At 59.0% G+C, this 17,168-nt stretch overlaps 2 protein-coding genes across 6 annotated transcripts in view; one reads left to right on the top strand and one right to left on the bottom strand.

The window, feature by feature from the left end:
* Positions 1-321: 321 nt before the first annotated feature.
* On the top strand, positions 322-16,989 carry PITRM1 (pitrilysin metallopeptidase 1). 5 transcript variants are annotated; one of them, XM_056114526.1, is made up of 28 exons: positions 322-437; positions 2,769-2,865; positions 3,619-3,725; positions 4,689-4,840; positions 5,204-5,318; positions 5,389-5,485; positions 6,197-6,357; positions 7,058-7,184; positions 7,511-7,599; positions 8,056-8,184; positions 8,681-8,794; positions 8,894-8,990; positions 9,692-9,826; positions 10,371-10,509; positions 11,903-12,019; positions 12,914-13,046; positions 13,157-13,277; positions 13,372-13,448; positions 13,566-13,731; positions 13,820-13,920; positions 14,097-14,220; positions 14,518-14,589; positions 14,659-14,771; positions 15,272-15,397; positions 15,636-15,781; positions 15,885-15,987; positions 16,081-16,209; positions 16,977-16,989. In XM_056114526.1, exons 1-27 carry the CDS (start codon positions 379-381, stop codon positions 16,172-16,174), a joined length of 3,111 nt encoding a protein of 1,036 aa, XP_055970501.1. In that variant the 5' UTR covers positions 322-378; the 3' UTR covers positions 16,175-16,209; positions 16,977-16,989. The 5 variants fall into 5 exon arrangements, with proteins under 5 accessions (XP_055970501.1, XP_055970500.1, XP_055970503.1 ...); XM_056114525.1 differs by lacking the exon at positions 16,977-16,989 and having other exon boundaries at positions 16,081-16,327; XM_056114529.1 differs by lacking the exons at positions 2,769-2,865; positions 16,977-16,989 and having other exon boundaries at positions 354-437; positions 16,081-16,327.
* PFKP (phosphofructokinase, platelet) overlaps positions 16,846-17,168 on the bottom strand; it is a 20,877-nt gene continuing 20,554 nt past the window's right edge. Inside the window, exon 22 of the mRNA XM_056114530.1 lies at positions 16,846-17,156. Within this exon, the coding sequence (XP_055970505.1) occupies positions 17,009-17,156 (148 nt within the window). The 3' untranslated portion in view covers positions 16,846-17,008. The remainder of the gene's footprint in view (positions 17,157-17,168) is intronic.

The raw sequence follows: 17,168 nt of genomic DNA, 5'->3' as shown, positions 1-17,168 counted from the left end.
CCACGCCAGACCACCCCACTGCTCTGGCAGCAAAGCTGACCTTTCCCCGCTCGGAGCCCCGCTCCCGCCGCGCAAGCCCCGCCCCAAGAGCGCAGGCCACGCCCACGCTCCCGCCTCCCCGGCCCGCGCCGGGCTGTCGCGTCTGTCCCTCAGCGCGCATGCTCTAGCCCCGCCCTTTCCCCGTGACCCGCCCATCCTTCGTCCATTGGTCCCGCCCCTCGCTGCAAGACCCTCCCTCTTTCTCGCTCGCCTATCGCCGCGGCGGTCGGCCCTCGCGCCCACCAATGGGCAGGCGCCGCCGGGCCCGGCCCCCCGCCCCCCGCCGTACGTCCTGTTAAGTGAGGTCGCGGCGCGCCGAGCGCCGGGGCGTGTGTCACCATGTGGCGCTGCGGGGCGAGCGCTGGGGGCCCCCTGCGGAGGCTGCGGCTGAGCGGCGGGTGAGACAGGCGGGGGTCGGGGCCGGGGCCGGGGCCGCACGCGGCTGCCCCCCTTGCAGGGACGGGTCCCTGGGCGCTGGGCTCTGCTGCTTCCTCCTGAGCTTGAGGGGTGCCTCAAGCCCTCAGACCTGCGTATGTGTGTGTGTGTGAGAGAGAGAGAGGAGAGAGAGTGTGTGTGTGTGTAAGAGAGAGAGAGAATGTGTGTATGAATGTGTGCGTGTGTATGAAACTCTCAGATCTGTGAGTGTGAGAGAGACAAGCCTTCAGATCTGAGTGTGTGTGTGTGTGTGTGTGTGTGTGTGTGTGTGCGCGCGTGCGAAACAAGCGCTCAGGTTTGTGTGAGAGACAAGCCGTCAGATCTGAGTGTGTGTGTGTGTGTGTGTGTGTGTGAAATACTCAGTTCTGAGTGTGAGTGTCAGAGACAATCCCTCATATCTGAGTGTGAGAAAGTATGTGTGGATGTGTGTGAAACAAGTGCTCAGGTCTGAGTGAGTGTGAGAGAGTATGAGAGACAAGCCCACAGATCTCAGCATGTATGAGCATGATGTAAGTGTATGAAATAAGCACTCAGGTCTGAGTGTGAGTGTGAGAATGTGTGAAGCAGTTGTTCAGAGAGTGTGTGTGAGTGTGTGTGTTGTGAAACTAGCACTCAGGTCTGAGTGTGAGCGTGAGAGTATGAGAGGCAAGTTCTCTGATCTGAGTATGTGTGAGTGTGTCTCTTTGTGTGTGTGTGTGTGTGTGTATGTGTGTGAAGCAAGTGCTCAGATCTGAGTGTGAGTGTGAGAGATTGTGTGAGAGACAAAGCCCTCAGGCCTGAGTATGAGTCTGTGAGAGACAAGCCCTTAGACCTGAGAGTGAGTCTGTGAGAGAGAAGCCCTTAGATTTGAGAGTGAATTAGAGACAAACCCCCAGATCTGATTCTGAGAGTGTCTGAGAGAGACAAGCCCGCTGCTCTGAGAACTATGAGTGTGTGTGTGTGTGTGTGTGTGTGACTGTGTATGTGTGACTGTGAGTATATGAGTGTGAGTGAGGGAGACAAGCCCTCTCCCCTCAAACTGTGTGTTGGGGTGGGGTTGGGGTTAGGAGGGCGAGCACTTCCCAGGACTTACCCAGTGCTGGGATGGACCCAGCTACACATTAACTAGGCTTGTTGTCCCTACTTGAGCATCCTTCAGACAGGCCTTCTGCTCCAGGCTGAGGGAGGGACAGTTCTGGGCTGTTTCCCTGGGACACTATGGAAGACTGGGACTCAAGTGCAGCATCGAGCAGAGGCCAGGGCAACCGAAAGGGTCTGTGCTAGACAGGCCCAGGCTTGCAGAGCCCCTGGGGCCTATGCATGGGGGTCTGAACTGTGTGGCTCCCTCTCCTCTGGGCTAGTCCTGATCCAGCCCTTTGGCCGGTGGCAGCCACAGTGAGGGTGTATGGTCACCTCCCTTAGAAGCCACCCATGGTTCAACTGTCTTGGCTTGGTTCTGGGATGTAGCAGGCACCACTCACAGTGTGGCCCTTGGGTAGGAATGGACCCTAGGAGAGAAGTGTGTGAGGCATGGGGCATAGAGGCAGAGACAGTCCCTTCCTGGCCAGGGACACCCCTCAGATGACCCCGGTGCAGGGTCATCCCTATAACACTGACTCCTGCCAACCAGTGGAGCTGTTCTGGGCCCCGGAGTTGCCCCTGTGGGTAGCTGTGATCGGTCCCAGCCCTCTCCCACAGGCCTGCCCAGCTCAGGTCTCAGTGTCCCTCCCTAGCGTCCTGGGGCCACAGGACTGGCCACACTTAGGTGTGTTCTGTCCCCTTCTTCCCCCATGTCTGCCTGCCATCCCTGGTTCTGTCTGTCCCATTCAGGTTCTGCTGCTCCCTTTCTGGGCCTGGCTGTACTTCCTGAGTCGGACAGAGGGGAGAGACCAGGCTTATAATTACAGTTATTGGCCAACAGTAAAATGCTTTCTGAGTCGACTCAGTCCTTGGGGCTGAAGCTTTTCCCTAGTTGAGTGTGAGAACTGAGCTTGCTGGGGAGTCCTCTCTGGGATGAATCTGGGGGGCACAGAGTTTAACTTGCTCCTTCATTTTTTTTTTTTTGTTTTTGAGTCACACCAGGCAGTGCTCATGGAGTTACTCCTGACTCTGTGCTCAGGAATCACTCTGGGTGGTGCTGGGGAACCATGTGGGATGCCGGGAATTGAACTCAGGTCAACTGTGTGCAAGGTCAAACTTTGCCCTCTGTGCTCTTGCTCCAATTCATGGAATTTAATTTTCATGCGGCCATCTGGTCCCTGGCACCGACTCAGCCCTTAGTCTCTCACTCTCTCCCTTGCTCTCCCCATACACAGCACTGTCCATGGCACCCGGAGGTGGGAGAGCACTGCCTGCCAGAGAGCACTTCGCTACCATGCCGGGGAGCAGATTCATGGCTTCACTGTGCGCCAGGTGAGCCAGCTTCCATCCCTGTCAGGGGGGCTCTGTCCGTCCTGACTTTCTGGGCAGGCCTAGACCCCAGTGTCCTGAGGCTGCCCCAGGCACAAACTGGACGACCCCTTCAATGCTGTGGCTCATGGGGCTTGCAGGGAGATGCCGGCTGCTCAGAGAGGTGCTCTGAGCTACCTTTTGTCAGATGTGCGGCAGAGCTCCTGGGACAGGAAAGTGGCGGAGAGCCTGCTGCTGAGCTCACCTCCCTCTCAGGAACTGACCTGAGAGCCAGTACCTGCTGGAACACCCAAGTGACAGGGTTGGGCCCCAGCTGTTGATGTGATGAAGGTCCCTCGAACCTGCAGGGCAGCCTTCCCCCACCTCCCACCCCCTTTCCCGGCATCAGGACTGTCTTCTCACTGCCCCAGCAGGACTGGTCAGGATGAGGACAGGAGGAGGCGGCCCAGCACTAGCGCAGGAAGTCAATGCGGACTGCCACCCTCTCCTGTTGGAGCTGTGGGTGGGGAGGCTTGAGGGTAGGTCAGTAGAGAATGACGTACCTGCCCCAGGTCTGTGGCCCTTTGGGGGCCACTCAGGCACACTCAGAACCCCCCGGGCCACCCAAGGTACTTCAAAGGGCCAAAGAGTAGGGCGGGGGCTCCTGTGCCCTGACTATGGGGAGGTCTGGGCTCTGTTTCCCCACTCCATGTTGGCGGGTCCCTCTGCTACCTTCTAGCCCCTGGTGCTTACGGCTGTCCTGCCCCTGCCCTGCAGGTGACGCCTGTCCCGGAGTTGTTCCTGACCGCAGTGAAGCTGAGCCATGAGGGCACTGGGGCCCAGTACTTACACCTGGCACGGGAAGACTCCAACAACCTGTTTAGGTGAGTGTGACCCAGGCGGCCCCCACAGGGAGGGGATCTCAGCTCCCTGCAGAATCACCGTGAGTGATGGCTCAGCCTTTTATATCTGTGGGGCCAGGGTCAAGCCCTGGGCCACGCCCCTGAAGGGCACGTGCTCCACCTGAGGAGCACCCCAGCCATTGCTTTAGAAACACTCCCATGTTTCCTTCCACAAAGCTGAGGGGATGGCATGTAATGATGCTATGTTCTGTGTGATGTTCACTCTCATTACTGCACCACACTGCTCTATACCACACTGTAGTATACACCAATGCACTGCACTATAGCATACTGCAGTATACTGCACCATACTGCACCATGCTGTAGTATACGCCACTGCACTGCGCTATAAAGTACTACAGTATATTGCACTGCACTGGATCAGCTGTAGTGTACGCCACTGCACTGCACTGTAGCATACTACAGTATACTGCACCACACTATACTACAATATACACTACCGTATTGCATGCTACACCATGCTACAGTCTGTGCTTAAGTACAGTATACTGCACGATGCTGTGCTTGAGCACAGGATGCCGCGTTGTTATACTGCATCACAATATCTACCATACTAGAGTGTATGCCTCTGCATTGCACCAGGGTAGAGCACAATATACTTCACTACACTGTACTACAATATGCATGGTATGTGCTTGAGCAGTGTACTGCATTATACTCTACTGTACTACTTTGTATGCCACTGCACTGCACTGGGCTAGAGCACAGTATACTCCATTGCACTGCACTGCACTACACTATGGTATACTATGCTGTGCTGTGTTAGAGTACAGTGTACTCCATGCCGTCACACTATACCGTACTACTGTACTCAGTGCACTGAAGTGGTGTATACTGTGTGCCACCAAGTGTGCCCAGAGCATGCTCACTGCGGGTCAGCCCTCCCCCCGAGTGTGCTCAGCCCTCCCCTGCATGTTCCCGCAGCGTGCAGTTCCGCACCACTCCCATGGACAGCACGGGCGTGCCGCACGTCCTGGAGCACACGGTCCTCTGCGGCTCTCAGAAATATCCATGCCGAGACCCTTTCTTCAAGATGCTGAATAGGTCCCTGTCGACGTTCATGAACGCCTTCACAGGTGGGCAAGCCCCTGCGCCGAGGGCTTCCTGTAGCAGGTGCCCTGCTCGCCAGGCCTCTCTACCCCTGCAGCCCTGAGGCAGGCCGGACTCCATGGGGAAGGGGCAGACCCAAGTGATGTAGCTGCGTGGACACATCTGTCAGCATACTGAGACCCTGTGGCTCTGGGGCCACGGGTTGAACTGCTACTCTTTGAAGTTTGGCTTTCAGGGAGGGGTATTGTCTGTGCTGTCCACCTCGTGCAGGACAGACGGGCCAGGACAGCTCTGGATCACTGACCAGTGGTCCCCTGGGGCCCTAGCGGGAGGGCCGAGCTGGCACTGTGGAACTCACCCTCACAATCTCTCTTTTCCTCCGCACCCAGCCAGTGACTACACCATGTACCCGTTCTCCACACAAAACCCCAAGGACTTCCAGAATCTCCTGTCCGTGTACCTGGATGCCACCTTCTTCCCATGCCTACGGGAGCTGGATTTCTGGTGCGTGGCACTCGGGCAGCCCAGATGCCCATAGGGATGCGCATCACTGAGCCATGTCTCTCCCCCTCAGGCAGGAAGGATGGCGGCTGGAGCACAAGGACCCCCAGGACCCCAAGAGCCCGCTGATCTTTAAAGGCGTCGTCTTTAATGAGATGAAGGGCGCATTTGTGAGTATCTCTCTTGTCGTGAGAGGCCTAGTCTGAGACGCTGACCCTCTCCCCTGACTAGTCTATTTGCAGTGACCCTCAGGGCATGCGGGGCTGGCAATGTGAGCAGAGGGCCTCAACTTTGGGGAGCATTTGTTGGCTGTGCCCCACACTCCTCCCCGGGGTCGCCCTCTACCATGTGCACCGTCTCGTCCTTTTCCCTCCTGTGCAAGCACAGAGGTCCTGTGGAACCTCAGCCATGGCAAGGCTGAGTGCCCAGCTCTCACATGGGGCGGAGCAGTGGGTGTGAGCCAGCAATTCCTCTGCTGTCTCTGGAAAAGTACCTTTCAAAACCTACCACAGGCCAGGGAGACAGCTCAGAGGCCTGGAATGCATGCTTGGTGCGTGAAACCCCGGGGTTCAGCCGGCTACGCTCCATGGTTCCAGCCCCAGCACGACTGGGTGTTGCCCCGAACACTGAGTGTGCAGTGCCAGGGTGACTTGTCTCTTGAGACTGAGCCCTTGTCTCTGACACAGAAAATTCAGCTCGGACTCATACCGCCCCTCTGTCATCAGGAGACCCACCGTTGTCAGGAGCTCTTGGTGCCCTCCTAAGCTTCAGATTTGTGGGGTCCTAGCATGCCTGGTACCCCACCCTAGAGGGGGCCCTGCTGGGGGACTGTCCCTTGGCTCTGTGGTCCCCAAACACCCATCCTGGGTTTCTCTCCACAGACAGACAGCCAGGCCATCTTCTCCCAGCACCTCCAGAACCAGCTTCTGCCTGACCACACATATGCGGTGGTTTCAGGGGGCGACCCGCTCTGCATCCCCGACCTCACGTGGGAGCAGCTGAAGCAGTTCCACGCTACACACTACCACCCCAGCAATGCCAGGTGCCTTCCTCCTGTCCGTGTTCTCTGCCTCGTTTGCTGCCCCATTGGGACTCTCCCTGTTCAGAGGGTCCCAGGTGCTGTGGCTGTAGGGACAGCTCTGTCAGCACAATGACACTGTGGCTGCAGGCCCAGGGCTGGTCCTCCATCCTCCGTCTCAGACTTCCCTCATGACGGAGTGTCTCTGCAACCTGGGAGACTCACTTGGGCCCAGTGCTCGCCCCCTTGAGCCCCAGGAGGGAGATGGCTTCGTTGTGTCCATGAGCAAACATGCCTTGACAGAAAGTCCAGTGAGTTAGAACCTGATGTTTGGGGCTTCGGTTCCCTGAGACACGTCTGGTCTCAGCTTGGAACTTTCTCGAAGTCTTTCTTGGAGCTTTCTTTTCCTGCCCTGTGTACATCTGTTCCCTCAACTTGCTCTGGGCTGTGGTTTCTGAGGGCCCCACAGGTGCCCCTGGCCCAGACAGAGTGAGTGCAGAGCCACGCTGCCTGCGGTTCCCCACATGCACCTGTGGTGTCGGCCCTGGCCCACCTGGTCCCTCAGACATGGTGCAGGCTCCCACAGGGTGGAAGTCGGGTACTTCCTACCTCTGCTCCTGGGCGCCCTCGGGACTAGGGCCTCAGATGCTTGAAGACCCTCTTAGCTCCAAGGGGGCCCCTTGGCAGGACCCCCAGCACCCACCCGGCCCGTGTGTCCTTTCAGGTTCTTCACCTACGGGAACTTCCCCCTCGAGCGGCACCTGCAGCAGATCCAGGAGGAGGCGCTGAGCAAGTTCCAGAAAATCGAGCCCCGCACAGCCGTGCCTGCACAGAAGCCTTGGGACAAGCCGGTGAGCACACATGTGTGCCTGTGTGCGCATGTGCATGTGTGCATGTGTCTTGGTGGCCTCCAGGCAGGTTGGAATGCAGTAGGCAGGCAAGGAGGGACTCAGGACTCCACAGGCCTGGGCAGGCAGCCCGTGGCCCTTACTCCCCTGCCCAGTGTAGGCTGCACTCCCCATACTCCTGTGCAAGCCCATCCTCGGACTGGCCTTAAACCCCTCAGGCTCTCCCACACCCTGCCACACTGCCCCCAGGGCTGGCCTCAAGTCCATACACACCCTACACCCCGCCACACTGCCCCTGGGGCTGACCTCAAGCTCCCTGTCTTCTGCAGAGAACATCACAGATCACGTGTGGCCCGGATGCCTTGGCTGCAGATGCCTCCAAGCAGACCACTGTCAGCGTCAGCTACCTCCTGCCACAGTGAGTGTGCCTCAGCCCCAGAGGGAATGCCCCAGACCTAGGCCCCAACAGTGAGTGTGCCTGGAACCCCAACCCCCTGCAGTGAATGTGTCCCGGAAGCCAGGCTTGGTCCCAACATCGAGGGGCTATTTCTTTCTCCTGAAGTCCTGGTGCTATGGGTTGTTAGATCATGGTGTTTGAAGGTCTGACAGGAAGCGTGTGGTCTTGGGGTCATGGGGCCTTGGAGTACGAGGTGCTGTGTGCTGCCACCTCAAGCTCTTGCAGGCCCCTGTGGGCGCCTGGGCCACGCTGTCCACAGTGACAGGATTCGGGACCCTGCCTGCAGCCCCCAGAGGCCGTGTGGACACCCAGCAGTGCTGTGTCTCAGGGTGCTGCAGAGCATCTGCTGGGGCCTGGGTGGTTGTGGGCCGGGTCTGGAGGACAAGGCTAAGGGCTGCCCTCCCTCCTGACTCCCAGGATCACCGACACCGCCGAGGCCTTCACACTGAGCCTGCTGTCCTCACTGCTCATCAGTGGCCCCAACTCCCCCTTCTATAAGGCCCTCATCGAGCCAGGGCTCGGCAGCGACTTCTCTCCGGAAGTTGGGTGAGGCCCCGCGCCCTCACTTGTCACTGTAGGGATTGGGTCCTCGGGGTGGGAGGGGACTCAGCCTCACAGGGCTTCCATCCCCACAGAGGGACTTGGGCCAGCATGCCCTGTCACAGCTCCCCTGCCATTCTGACGGCGGCTCACGCTGTGCACTTGGAAGGGAAGTCGAGGCTTCCTGACCTTGTTTCTAGGCCCATCTCTCTGGAGTCCATAGCGTCTTCCCCACGTGTTGACCCTGGGCCCCTGGCAATAGTACAGTGAGTCAGGCATTCAAACCCCAGTATCCCACAGGTCCCCTGTGCACTGCCAGGAGTCAGCCCTGAGCACTGCTGGGTGAGACCTGGAAAGGCAAAACCAACAAAGACAAAAAGCTTGGATCATTAGTTCTCCCAGACAGTTCAGGTGGCTCTTTCATGGCTGACCTGTGTGGGGAGAACCCATCTACTCTGTGGAGCCTGGCCTGGCTGAGCACTAACTACCCCCCATCCTGCAGGTACAGCGGCCACACCCGGGAGGCCTACTTCAGCGTGGGCCTTCAGGGCATTGCGGAGGAGGACGTGGGCAAGGTCTGCAGCATCATTGACAAGACCATCGAGGAGGTGGCTGAGTGAGTGAGCTCAGGGCCCGCATGTGTCCTCCCCCACACCACCACCGTGGGCCCCACCCCCACTGCGTCCCAGCTCCAGCTCCCTGTGCTTTTCTGTAGGAAAGGCTTCGAGGACGACCGCATCGAGGCTCTGCTCCATAAACTCGAGATCCAGATGAAACATCAGTCTGTCAGCTTTGGGCTCACCCTGACCTCGGTGTGTAGCACGACGCCCCCCTGCCCAACCCTGTGTTCTTGATCTTTTTCTTGGTGTTGGCTCTGGCTGCACCAATACACGACACCTTTGCCTGTTGTGATTCTGAGGCATCGGTGGAAGACACATTTCATCTTTAGCCCAGAGTTCACAGAGCCCTCAGTTCTGGGGGACACACCTGACCTTGCTCCCTTCGGCCCACGACAGGGCCCTCAGTAGAACCGTGACTCGGGGCTTAGTCTGTGTCTTGCTAACTTTGCTGACTCTTATTAACATCAAAACTTGAAATGAGAAGTGATTTTTAACTGATTTGTTGGCAACTGTATTTTCAAAAAGTAATCTAAACTGTGCTTTTATGTCAGGAGAAAACAGATTTGTTTATTTAGGGGATTGTTTGTGCCCCATTAGTGGTGTTCAGGGCCTCCTCCTGGTCTGAGCTTAGTGATCACTCCTGATAGGGCTTGCGGGGTCCTTTGTTTTGTTAGGGATTGAACCAAGGTTGACCATGTATAAGACAAGTGTCTTCCTTGATAATTTATCTCTCAAAATCCCCCCAAAATGGGTTTAAAATTTTTTATTTTTTTTTATTTAACCAAAGAATGGCTGAACTTTCCTTACTAAGAAAGATTTAATAGAACATCTGCCTGGGACTCGTGGTGCCAGAGATCACCCCGGGTGACGCAGGGACATGACCTTTCTCCCAGTACATAGCTTCTTGCTGGAATCATGACGGGGACCCTGTGGAGCTCCTGAAGTTGGGGGGCCAGATGGCCCGGTTCAGACAGTGCCTCAAGGAGAACCCAAAGTTCCTGCAAGAAAAAGTGAAGCAGTACTTTCAGGTAAGAAACTGGGAGGATTCGTTGTTTCTGAGCCTTTTAACACTGGGAGCTTGATATGTATCTGTAAATTGGTCTTTGTTCAGAATAAGGTGACACGATATCGTGAGTGTTAAAAATAGAAATGCACATATCGGAAGCACTGCATTCTGCATCCCCACTCACCTGCCTTGTGTGTGCAAGTCTACACAGCTTGCACACAAGCTTGTCTGGCCCCGCACCCCTCCTCCTGCCCCTGGACTCCACCTTGTTCCTCAGTGCCTGCAGGCATGTGACTCTACCCCGGGACTACTCCTGCTGAACCCAGTGACTTGAAGGGGGACGGTCTGCAGCTGTGTCCTGCAGCTGTCCCTGTGGGCCTGTCAACCCACCTCTCCCACCTCGGGCTCCACGTGGTGCACATGTGCTTGTGCTTGAGATGGTCTTGGCTGACTTCCTGCGCAGGGTTCTGTGCTCTGTGTCAGCAGTGGCATAGATCACCAGGGGCCATGGCACCGCGGCCTTCAGCCTGGCCTTCCAAAGCGGCGGTGTTGCTCTGTGCTTCCAGAACAATCCCCATAAGCTGACACTGTCCATGAAGCCGGATGACAAATACACCGAGAAGCACGTGCAGATGGAGTCAGAGAAGCTGAAACAGAAGGTGGCCGCACTGTCCCCGCAAGACAAACAGAGCATCTACGAGAAAGGTCTGACCCTCCTGTCTGAGCCATTGAGGGGCAGCCGCGGGGGCAAGTGTGGAGTGACCACAGGATTGTAGCCCCCACCCAGACCTGCCACAGACCCTAATGCTGCAGGCCTCATGCATCCTGGGCTCCTGTGCCCATGTGCTAGCACCAGCAGGGGGCTCATCTCCAGGAGGGAACACGGGACAGGGGACCCACTCCTGGGAGGGGACATGGAGCAGGGCACTCACCTGGGAGGGAACATGGGGCAGGGGACCCACCCCAGGGAGGGGACATGGAGCAGACAGTGGCCAGGTGAGCCTTGCTGGTTATCTTTCCTTAGTCCTGGCCTCTACCACAGAGCAGAGCAGAGTGAGCCCTTCCCACAGTGGACATTGGGCTAAGCAGTGCACAGGCCTGTGTTGTGTGAGCATGGGGAGCTGCTACCCTCCTGGTTTCTTTCTTTCTTTCTTTTTTTTTTTTTTTTTCTTTTTGGGTCACACCTGGCAATGCGCAGGGGTTACTCCTGGCTTTGCACTCAGGAATTACTCCTGGCGGTGCTCAGGGGACCATGTGGGATGATGCTGGGAATTGAACTTGGGTCGGCCGTGTGTAAGGCAAACGCCCTACCCGCTGTGCTATCGCTCCAACCCCCCCTGGGTTTCTAAAGCCGCCAGTTGTGGCTATAGAAGGACCCCATCTGAGTTTGGAACAGCTGTGGGGCCTTGACCACCAAGAGGCCTGCTCTGTCTCCAGATTCCCAGCCTGTACACAAGTGGACTCAGCCTGCAGTGTAGACAGTCAACCCTGATGGGAACAGCCAGAGGAGACTCAGCCTGCAGTGTAGATAACAGCCCTGATGGGAGCAGGGAGGGAATTGGCCTGCAGTGTGGACGATCACGCTACAGTACAGGAAAGGGAGAGGACCCCTTGTGTATGGGGACTGTGAAGAAGCTCTTGGGGGCATTTCTAGAAGCTCTAGGAAGGAGCTGGGGAAGTGGGGGCACAGGAAGTGCTAGAAGTATCTGCAGCCTCAGTCAGAAGGGAGGTGCCCAAGGCTGCCGAGAAGACTGGGGGTTCATAACTAGAGATGAAGGGAGGCCCCTGAGTGGTGGTGGGCATGGGGGCTGGCCAGTCACCTCCCATGTGCCTACACTGAGAAGTCAGGTCAGAGCTGCGTGGCTCCTCCAGCATGTGGGTTCAGCGGAGGTGAGGGACTGCATGGTCCCCACTGCACCATTAGTGCTGCCAGACCCGGGGTCACGGGGCTACCAGGTCCCTGAGCAGCCGCACTCACCAGGACTTTCTTGGGACTCGGGAGAGGACAGAAGCGAGGGCAGTGCTGGGGGCCAGGAGCACGTGAGGACTCGGTGAGTGCTGCCCTGGTCGGCTTCATGTACTGTGTTTGATCCTGCAGGTTTGATCCTGCAGAAGGAGCAGAGTGAACCCCAGGATGCCTCCTGTCTCCCTGCTCTCAAAGTGTCGGACATCGCGCCCACGCTTCCGTGCACCGAGGTGCAGGTAGCTCTGGCCGGTGAGTCCAACCGCCTGGGCCAGTGCCAGGGTGCCCACTAGCCTGTGCTGCCCAGGCCCACCCTGACTCCTTGGCTCCAGGGTTCTCTGGCTATTGCTCACACCGGATGCATCACTCTGCTGCTGAGCTTGACTTTCTAGAACCTGAGGGTTTGGGCATCATGGGGCCACCTCACACAAGGGCAGGCACCACGGCCCAGTGCCCCCTGTGCAGCTGCGGGCAGAGAAGTGCTGCCAGGAAGGGGCACCCAGGAGAGCACTGAGCAGCTCAGTTCCAGTCTTCAGATCTGTTGTCGGCTCTGCTCGTTGGAGATGTGGGCTGAGCAAGGGCACTGGGGCTCAAAGGCCTGAGCTGGCCCTGAGGGCTCCAGGCCTGCATCAGCTCCCCCAGCTTGGGCCGGTCACCATGGGCCGCGACCTGTGTCTGCGCCCATCTGTCCTGTCCTGTGCTGAGTCACCAGCAGGGGTTGCTTCCCCTCTCTGGAACTCTGTTGGTCTGAGGGTGTATGGAGATGGTGTCAGGGCTGCACCAGCTCCGGCAGGTTTCAGAGGTACATGCCGCTGCAAGGGCAGGTGACTGGGGTGGGGGCCGCCAGGGCAGTCAGGGAGCAAGATTTGCTGGTGGCCTGCGGGGGCGGGCAGGGGCCTTTGCCCCACCTGGGGCCAGCCTTGGCTCTCGGCTCCCTGTATGGTTCCCTGGCTCCCGCCAGGTGTGCCCCAAACAAAAGCAAACAAAGCAGCGAAGGCCGGTTTCCTGGGTTCCTGAGCAGCCATGAGGTAGCATGGCAGACTTTGGTCACAGTGTGTCCCGTGACGGGTCCTGACGTCCCCAGGGCCCAGCAGGGATGATGGGTGGTTGTGGCGCCGACCCCTACCCCTTCCTGTCCCTCCGCAGTGGGAGACACGCCTGTGCAGTACTGCCCGCAGCCCACCAATGGCGTCGTCTACTTCCGGGCCTTCTCCAGCCTCAACTCCCTGCCCGAGGAGCTGCGGGCCTATGTGCCGCTCTTCTGCCGCACACTCACCAAGTATGGCCGGGGGGCTTGGGGCGCGGGGGGTGGAGGGGCGCAGCGGGGCCGCTGTCTGCTGCGCTGCCCAGCATGGCTGTGGGGCCTGGCTGATGTGACCCTGGCTGCAGGCTGGGCTGTGGCCTTCTCGACTATCGACAGCAAGCACAGCAGATCGAGCTGAAGACAGGGGGCATGTCCGTGTCCCCCCACGTGCTCCCCGATGACTCGAACCTCGACTCCTATGAGCAGGTACCCCTCACGCCCACCTGGGCAGCACCAACCCCTCCCACGTCCACCCTGTGCCTAGCCCTGACCCCTCACCCACCCTGTGCCCTATATCCAGGGCGTTCTCTTCTCCTCCCACTGCCTGGAGCGCAACCTGCCGGACATGATGCACCTCTGGGCTGAGATCTTCAACAAGTGAGTGGGCCCAGGCTCGGGGCCTTCCCAGCCCGCCTGCAGTGTCCTTGTGGGTGGGGACACCTGGGCTCTTGGGGTGTGGCTGACCCAGGCTCTCTCCCTGGTCGGTGCCCACAGCCCCTGCTTTGAGGAGGAGGAGCGCTTCCGTGTGCTGGTGAAGATGGCGGCGCAGGACCTGGCCAGCGGTGTCCCCGACTCTGGCCACCTCTATGCATCCCTCCGGGCAAGCAGGACACTGACACCCGCCGGGGACCTGCGGGAGACCTTTGGTGGCATGGACCAGGTGATGTGTGTCCCAAGGCTCGGGGGTCCTGGGGGCTTGCCCACCCTGCAGGGACTAAACAGGACCTGCCGGGGCTCCCTGGGTCCAGGTGAGGCTGATGAAGAAGGTGGCGGAAATGGCGGACGTGCGGCCCGTGCTGAAGAAGCTCCCACGCATCCAGAAGCACCTGCTGAGCGGCGAGGACATGAGGTGGGGGGGTGGTGCACTGCAGGGATGGGGGAGAGGAGGGGGTGTGCTGGGGTGGGGAGGGGGCGTCTGAGGTGGTAGCCAGTGGCCCTGGGTACTCCTGTGGCATCTGGGGGTTGCAGGTAAGCGTAGGGACATGGCAGCTGAGGCCTTAGTATCACGGGCTTGCTCGTGCACAGGTGCTCCGTGAATGCAGCTCCACAGCAGCTGCCGCAAACGGCGAAGGCAGTAGAGACCTTTCTCCGGGGCCTGGGGCGGAGCCGGCGGGATCGGAAGTCTGCAGCCCGCCCGCATCTGGTGGAGGTGAGCACGGGGGCCTCTGGGACCACACGGCCGTGCCCAGTGGCTGTGGGAAGTCCAAAGCCCACTTAGCTGTGCTGTCCTTGGGACTCTAGTCCCTGGGCAGGAACCCAAAGGACACTGGGCTAGAGTTGGGGAGCTGGCACCCATTTCTGCAGAAGCCCGCGAGGATCACTTGGTCTGGGGCCCGCCCTGCGGGGAGTCTCCTGGCATGCACCTGGGCCACAGCCTGTGACTTCAGGCGTGTGGAAGGTCCTATCCGGGGTGTTTCTGGTGAGTCTCTCGGAAACACTCTTTCAGAAACCGTCGCCCAGAGGAGCCGGTGGGAGCGCACACGCCGGGGGTGCCCAGATCGTCAGGAAGCTGGTGACGGTGAGTGAGCAGTGCCCAGGTCCGGCCTGCCCACACTCTGTGCCCTGCTGACGTCTACCTTCCCTGCAGGACCCCAGTTTCAAACCCTGCCAGATGAAGACACACTTTGTGCTGCCCTTCCCTGTCAACTACGTGGGCGAGAGCGTGAGAACGGCTCCGTATATGGACCCCGACCATGCCAGGTGTGGCCCGAAGTGGAGCCCAGAGCCAGGGCCCACACGTGTTTTTTATGTTTTTTACATGGATCAGTTTTCTTCTCTGGTTTTGGGGCTACATCTGGCAATGATTAGGGATCACTCCTGGCGGGGGATCCTATTGGGTGAAGGGAATCCAGTCCAAGAGGCTGCATGCAAGGCGAGCATCCTTACCCAGCACGCTGTTTCTGCAGCCCCAGAATCCCTTTTCTAAGTAGAAACACGCTTGGGGGTCTGCGGCCACCCCCGTCCCTCCCAGTCCGACACTGGGAGTCCATTACGACGGTGCCCAGTGGGGTAGGATCCAAGCGTTCCAGAACCTTCCACTGTGGCTCAGGACACAATGTCCTCTGCTGGGTCCCGTTGTCAGGGGCTGAACAGGGAGCCAGGCCTGTCCCCACACATCGCCACCCTGCGCGGCCTGTGTGAGGCTGCACCCTGGTGGTGGCCCTGTTGGGTCTCCCCAAACATCTCTTGGCATTTTCCAGTCTGAAGATCCTCGCGCGCCTGATGACATCCAAGTTCCTGCACACAGAGATCCGGGAGAAGGGCGGTGCCTACGGAGGTGGGGCCAAGCTCAGTCACGGCGGCATCTTTACACTCTACTCATACAGGTGAGGGTAGGGCCTTCACCCTCATACGTGTGAAGGGTGGGACCTTCACCTTACACAGGTGAGCAGGACAGGACCTTCGCTCTACACATATGTGTGTGGGGGCACCTTCACACTGTCGGGGGGAGGGTGAGCCCCCCTGATGTGTCCCACCTCTGCCATGGGGGCCCTTCCCACAGCTCTGTGGGGTCCAGTGCAGGAGCCTCTTATCCCCCTGCTGCTGCTGGCCCTCCCCTCCCAGGGACCCCCACTCCACTGAGACGCTGCAGAGCTTTGCGAAGGCCGTGGACTGGGCCAAGGCTGGGCGCTTCTCCCAGCAAGACATCGAGGAGGCCAAGCTCTCCGTCTTCTCGGCTGTGGATGCGCCCGTGGCCCCTTCCGACAAAGGTGTGGGGGCGGCGTGGGGGGCCTGCTCCACCAGCCTGCTGACTTAGCTTCCCGTTTGGCTCCTGCCCCGGGGCATGGCCACTGAGGGTCCCTCTGGCTGCAGGCATGGACCACTTCCTGTACGGGCTGTCGGATGCCATGAAGCAGACCCACCGTGAGCAGCTCTTTGCCGTCTCCCACGAGAGTCTGGTCCATGTCAGCAGCAAGTGAGTCTCCGCGCCCTTCCACGCACGCCTCAGCCCAGCCCAGCCCAAGGGCCATCTGAGCATGCCCCATCTGACCATGCCCCTTCCCTGCAGGTACCTGGGCGTGGGCAAGCGTGTGCACAGCCTGGCCATCCTCGGGCCTGAGAACCCCAAGCTGGCCAAGGACCCATCCTGGGTCATCAAATAGCACAGGTGGAGCTGCAGAGACCAGTGTGTCTGTGGGTCCCAGAAGGAGGGCAGAAAGGAGCACATCACGCACAGAACAGCCGGCCTATGAATCATGGAACTCTGGGCGCTCATGGCTGCTCCATGCTCACCCGTCGGCTGTTTATTATGAATGAGAGAATAAACAGCAGCTGCACTGATGGGGCTTTCGTGTGGTGCATCAGTGCCAGCAATGCGTGTTGCTGCCCATCTGCCCTGGGTGGTCCTCCGCCAGCCTGTTCTCGGGGGCGCTGCCCAGGTTTGCACCAAAGCTGGGTAGGAGCTGACCTGCTGGTACAGTGGGGAGGGTATTCGCCTGGCACCATGTGATTCCCAGAGCACTGCCAGGAGTGATGGAGCCCAGAGTGACTGAGTGCGGGTGTGGCCCCCACACACACAGACACACACACAGGCGCACACACAGACACACACACAAAGACATACAGACACACAGATGCACATACAGACACACAAAAACACACAGACACACAGATGCACACACAGGCGCACACACAGATGCACACACAGACACACACACAGATACACACAGACGCATACGCAGACACAAAGACACACAGACACACACAGCTGTGCAGGCCCTGAAGGCGCCTCCTGGGCTCTTGAGGGGACACAGCAGGAGGGAGCTAGTACACATAGGGAGCAAGTGTACGTTTATTCCGTGGCGGTGGCACAGATGCGGGAGAGGGGGGTGGGCTGTGATCAGGTTCAGAGGTCAACAACACATAAAGTGCAGAAAAATAACTTAGGTGCTAGAAAACGGGCAGGGTCAGAGGGCGGCAGCAGAGGTGCAGCAGGGTCAGATGGCGGCAGGCTCGTCCTGGCCATTCGGGTGCAGATGCTCCAACTGCATGTACTCCGACACCTCCAGGCTGGCCTCATACTTGGCCAGGATCTTCATGAGGGGCCGCAGCTTGAGCCACCACTGCTCCTTGGGGATCCTGTGCCTGCGGGGGCCA

This window comes from Sorex fumeus, unplaced genomic scaffold (assembly GCF_029834395.1).
Source record: "Sorex fumeus unplaced genomic scaffold, SorFum_2.1 ptg000026l, whole genome shotgun sequence".
Taxonomy (NCBI): Eukaryota; Metazoa; Chordata; class Mammalia; order Eulipotyphla; family Soricidae; genus Sorex; species Sorex fumeus.
Note: the sequence above shows the minus strand (reverse complement) of the source record. Positions and strands in the feature narration are given on the sequence as shown.

What these genes read in the sequence shown, in the direction of transcription:
- PITRM1 (XM_056114526.1), top strand. Translation starts at nt 379, where the DNA reads ATGTGGCGCTGCGGGGCGAGCGCTGGGGGCCCCCTGCGGAGGCTGCGG. An exon ending in CTGAGCGGCGAGGACATGAG is followed by an intron (nt 13,921 to 14,096) that starts GTGGGGGGGTGG and finishes GCTCGTGCACAG; the next exon opens with GTGCTCCGTGAATGCAGCTC. An exon ending in CTGGTCCATGTCAGCAGCAA is followed by an intron (nt 15,988 to 16,080) that starts GTGAGTCTCCGC and finishes CCTTCCCTGCAG; the next exon opens with GTACCTGGGCGTGGGCAAGC.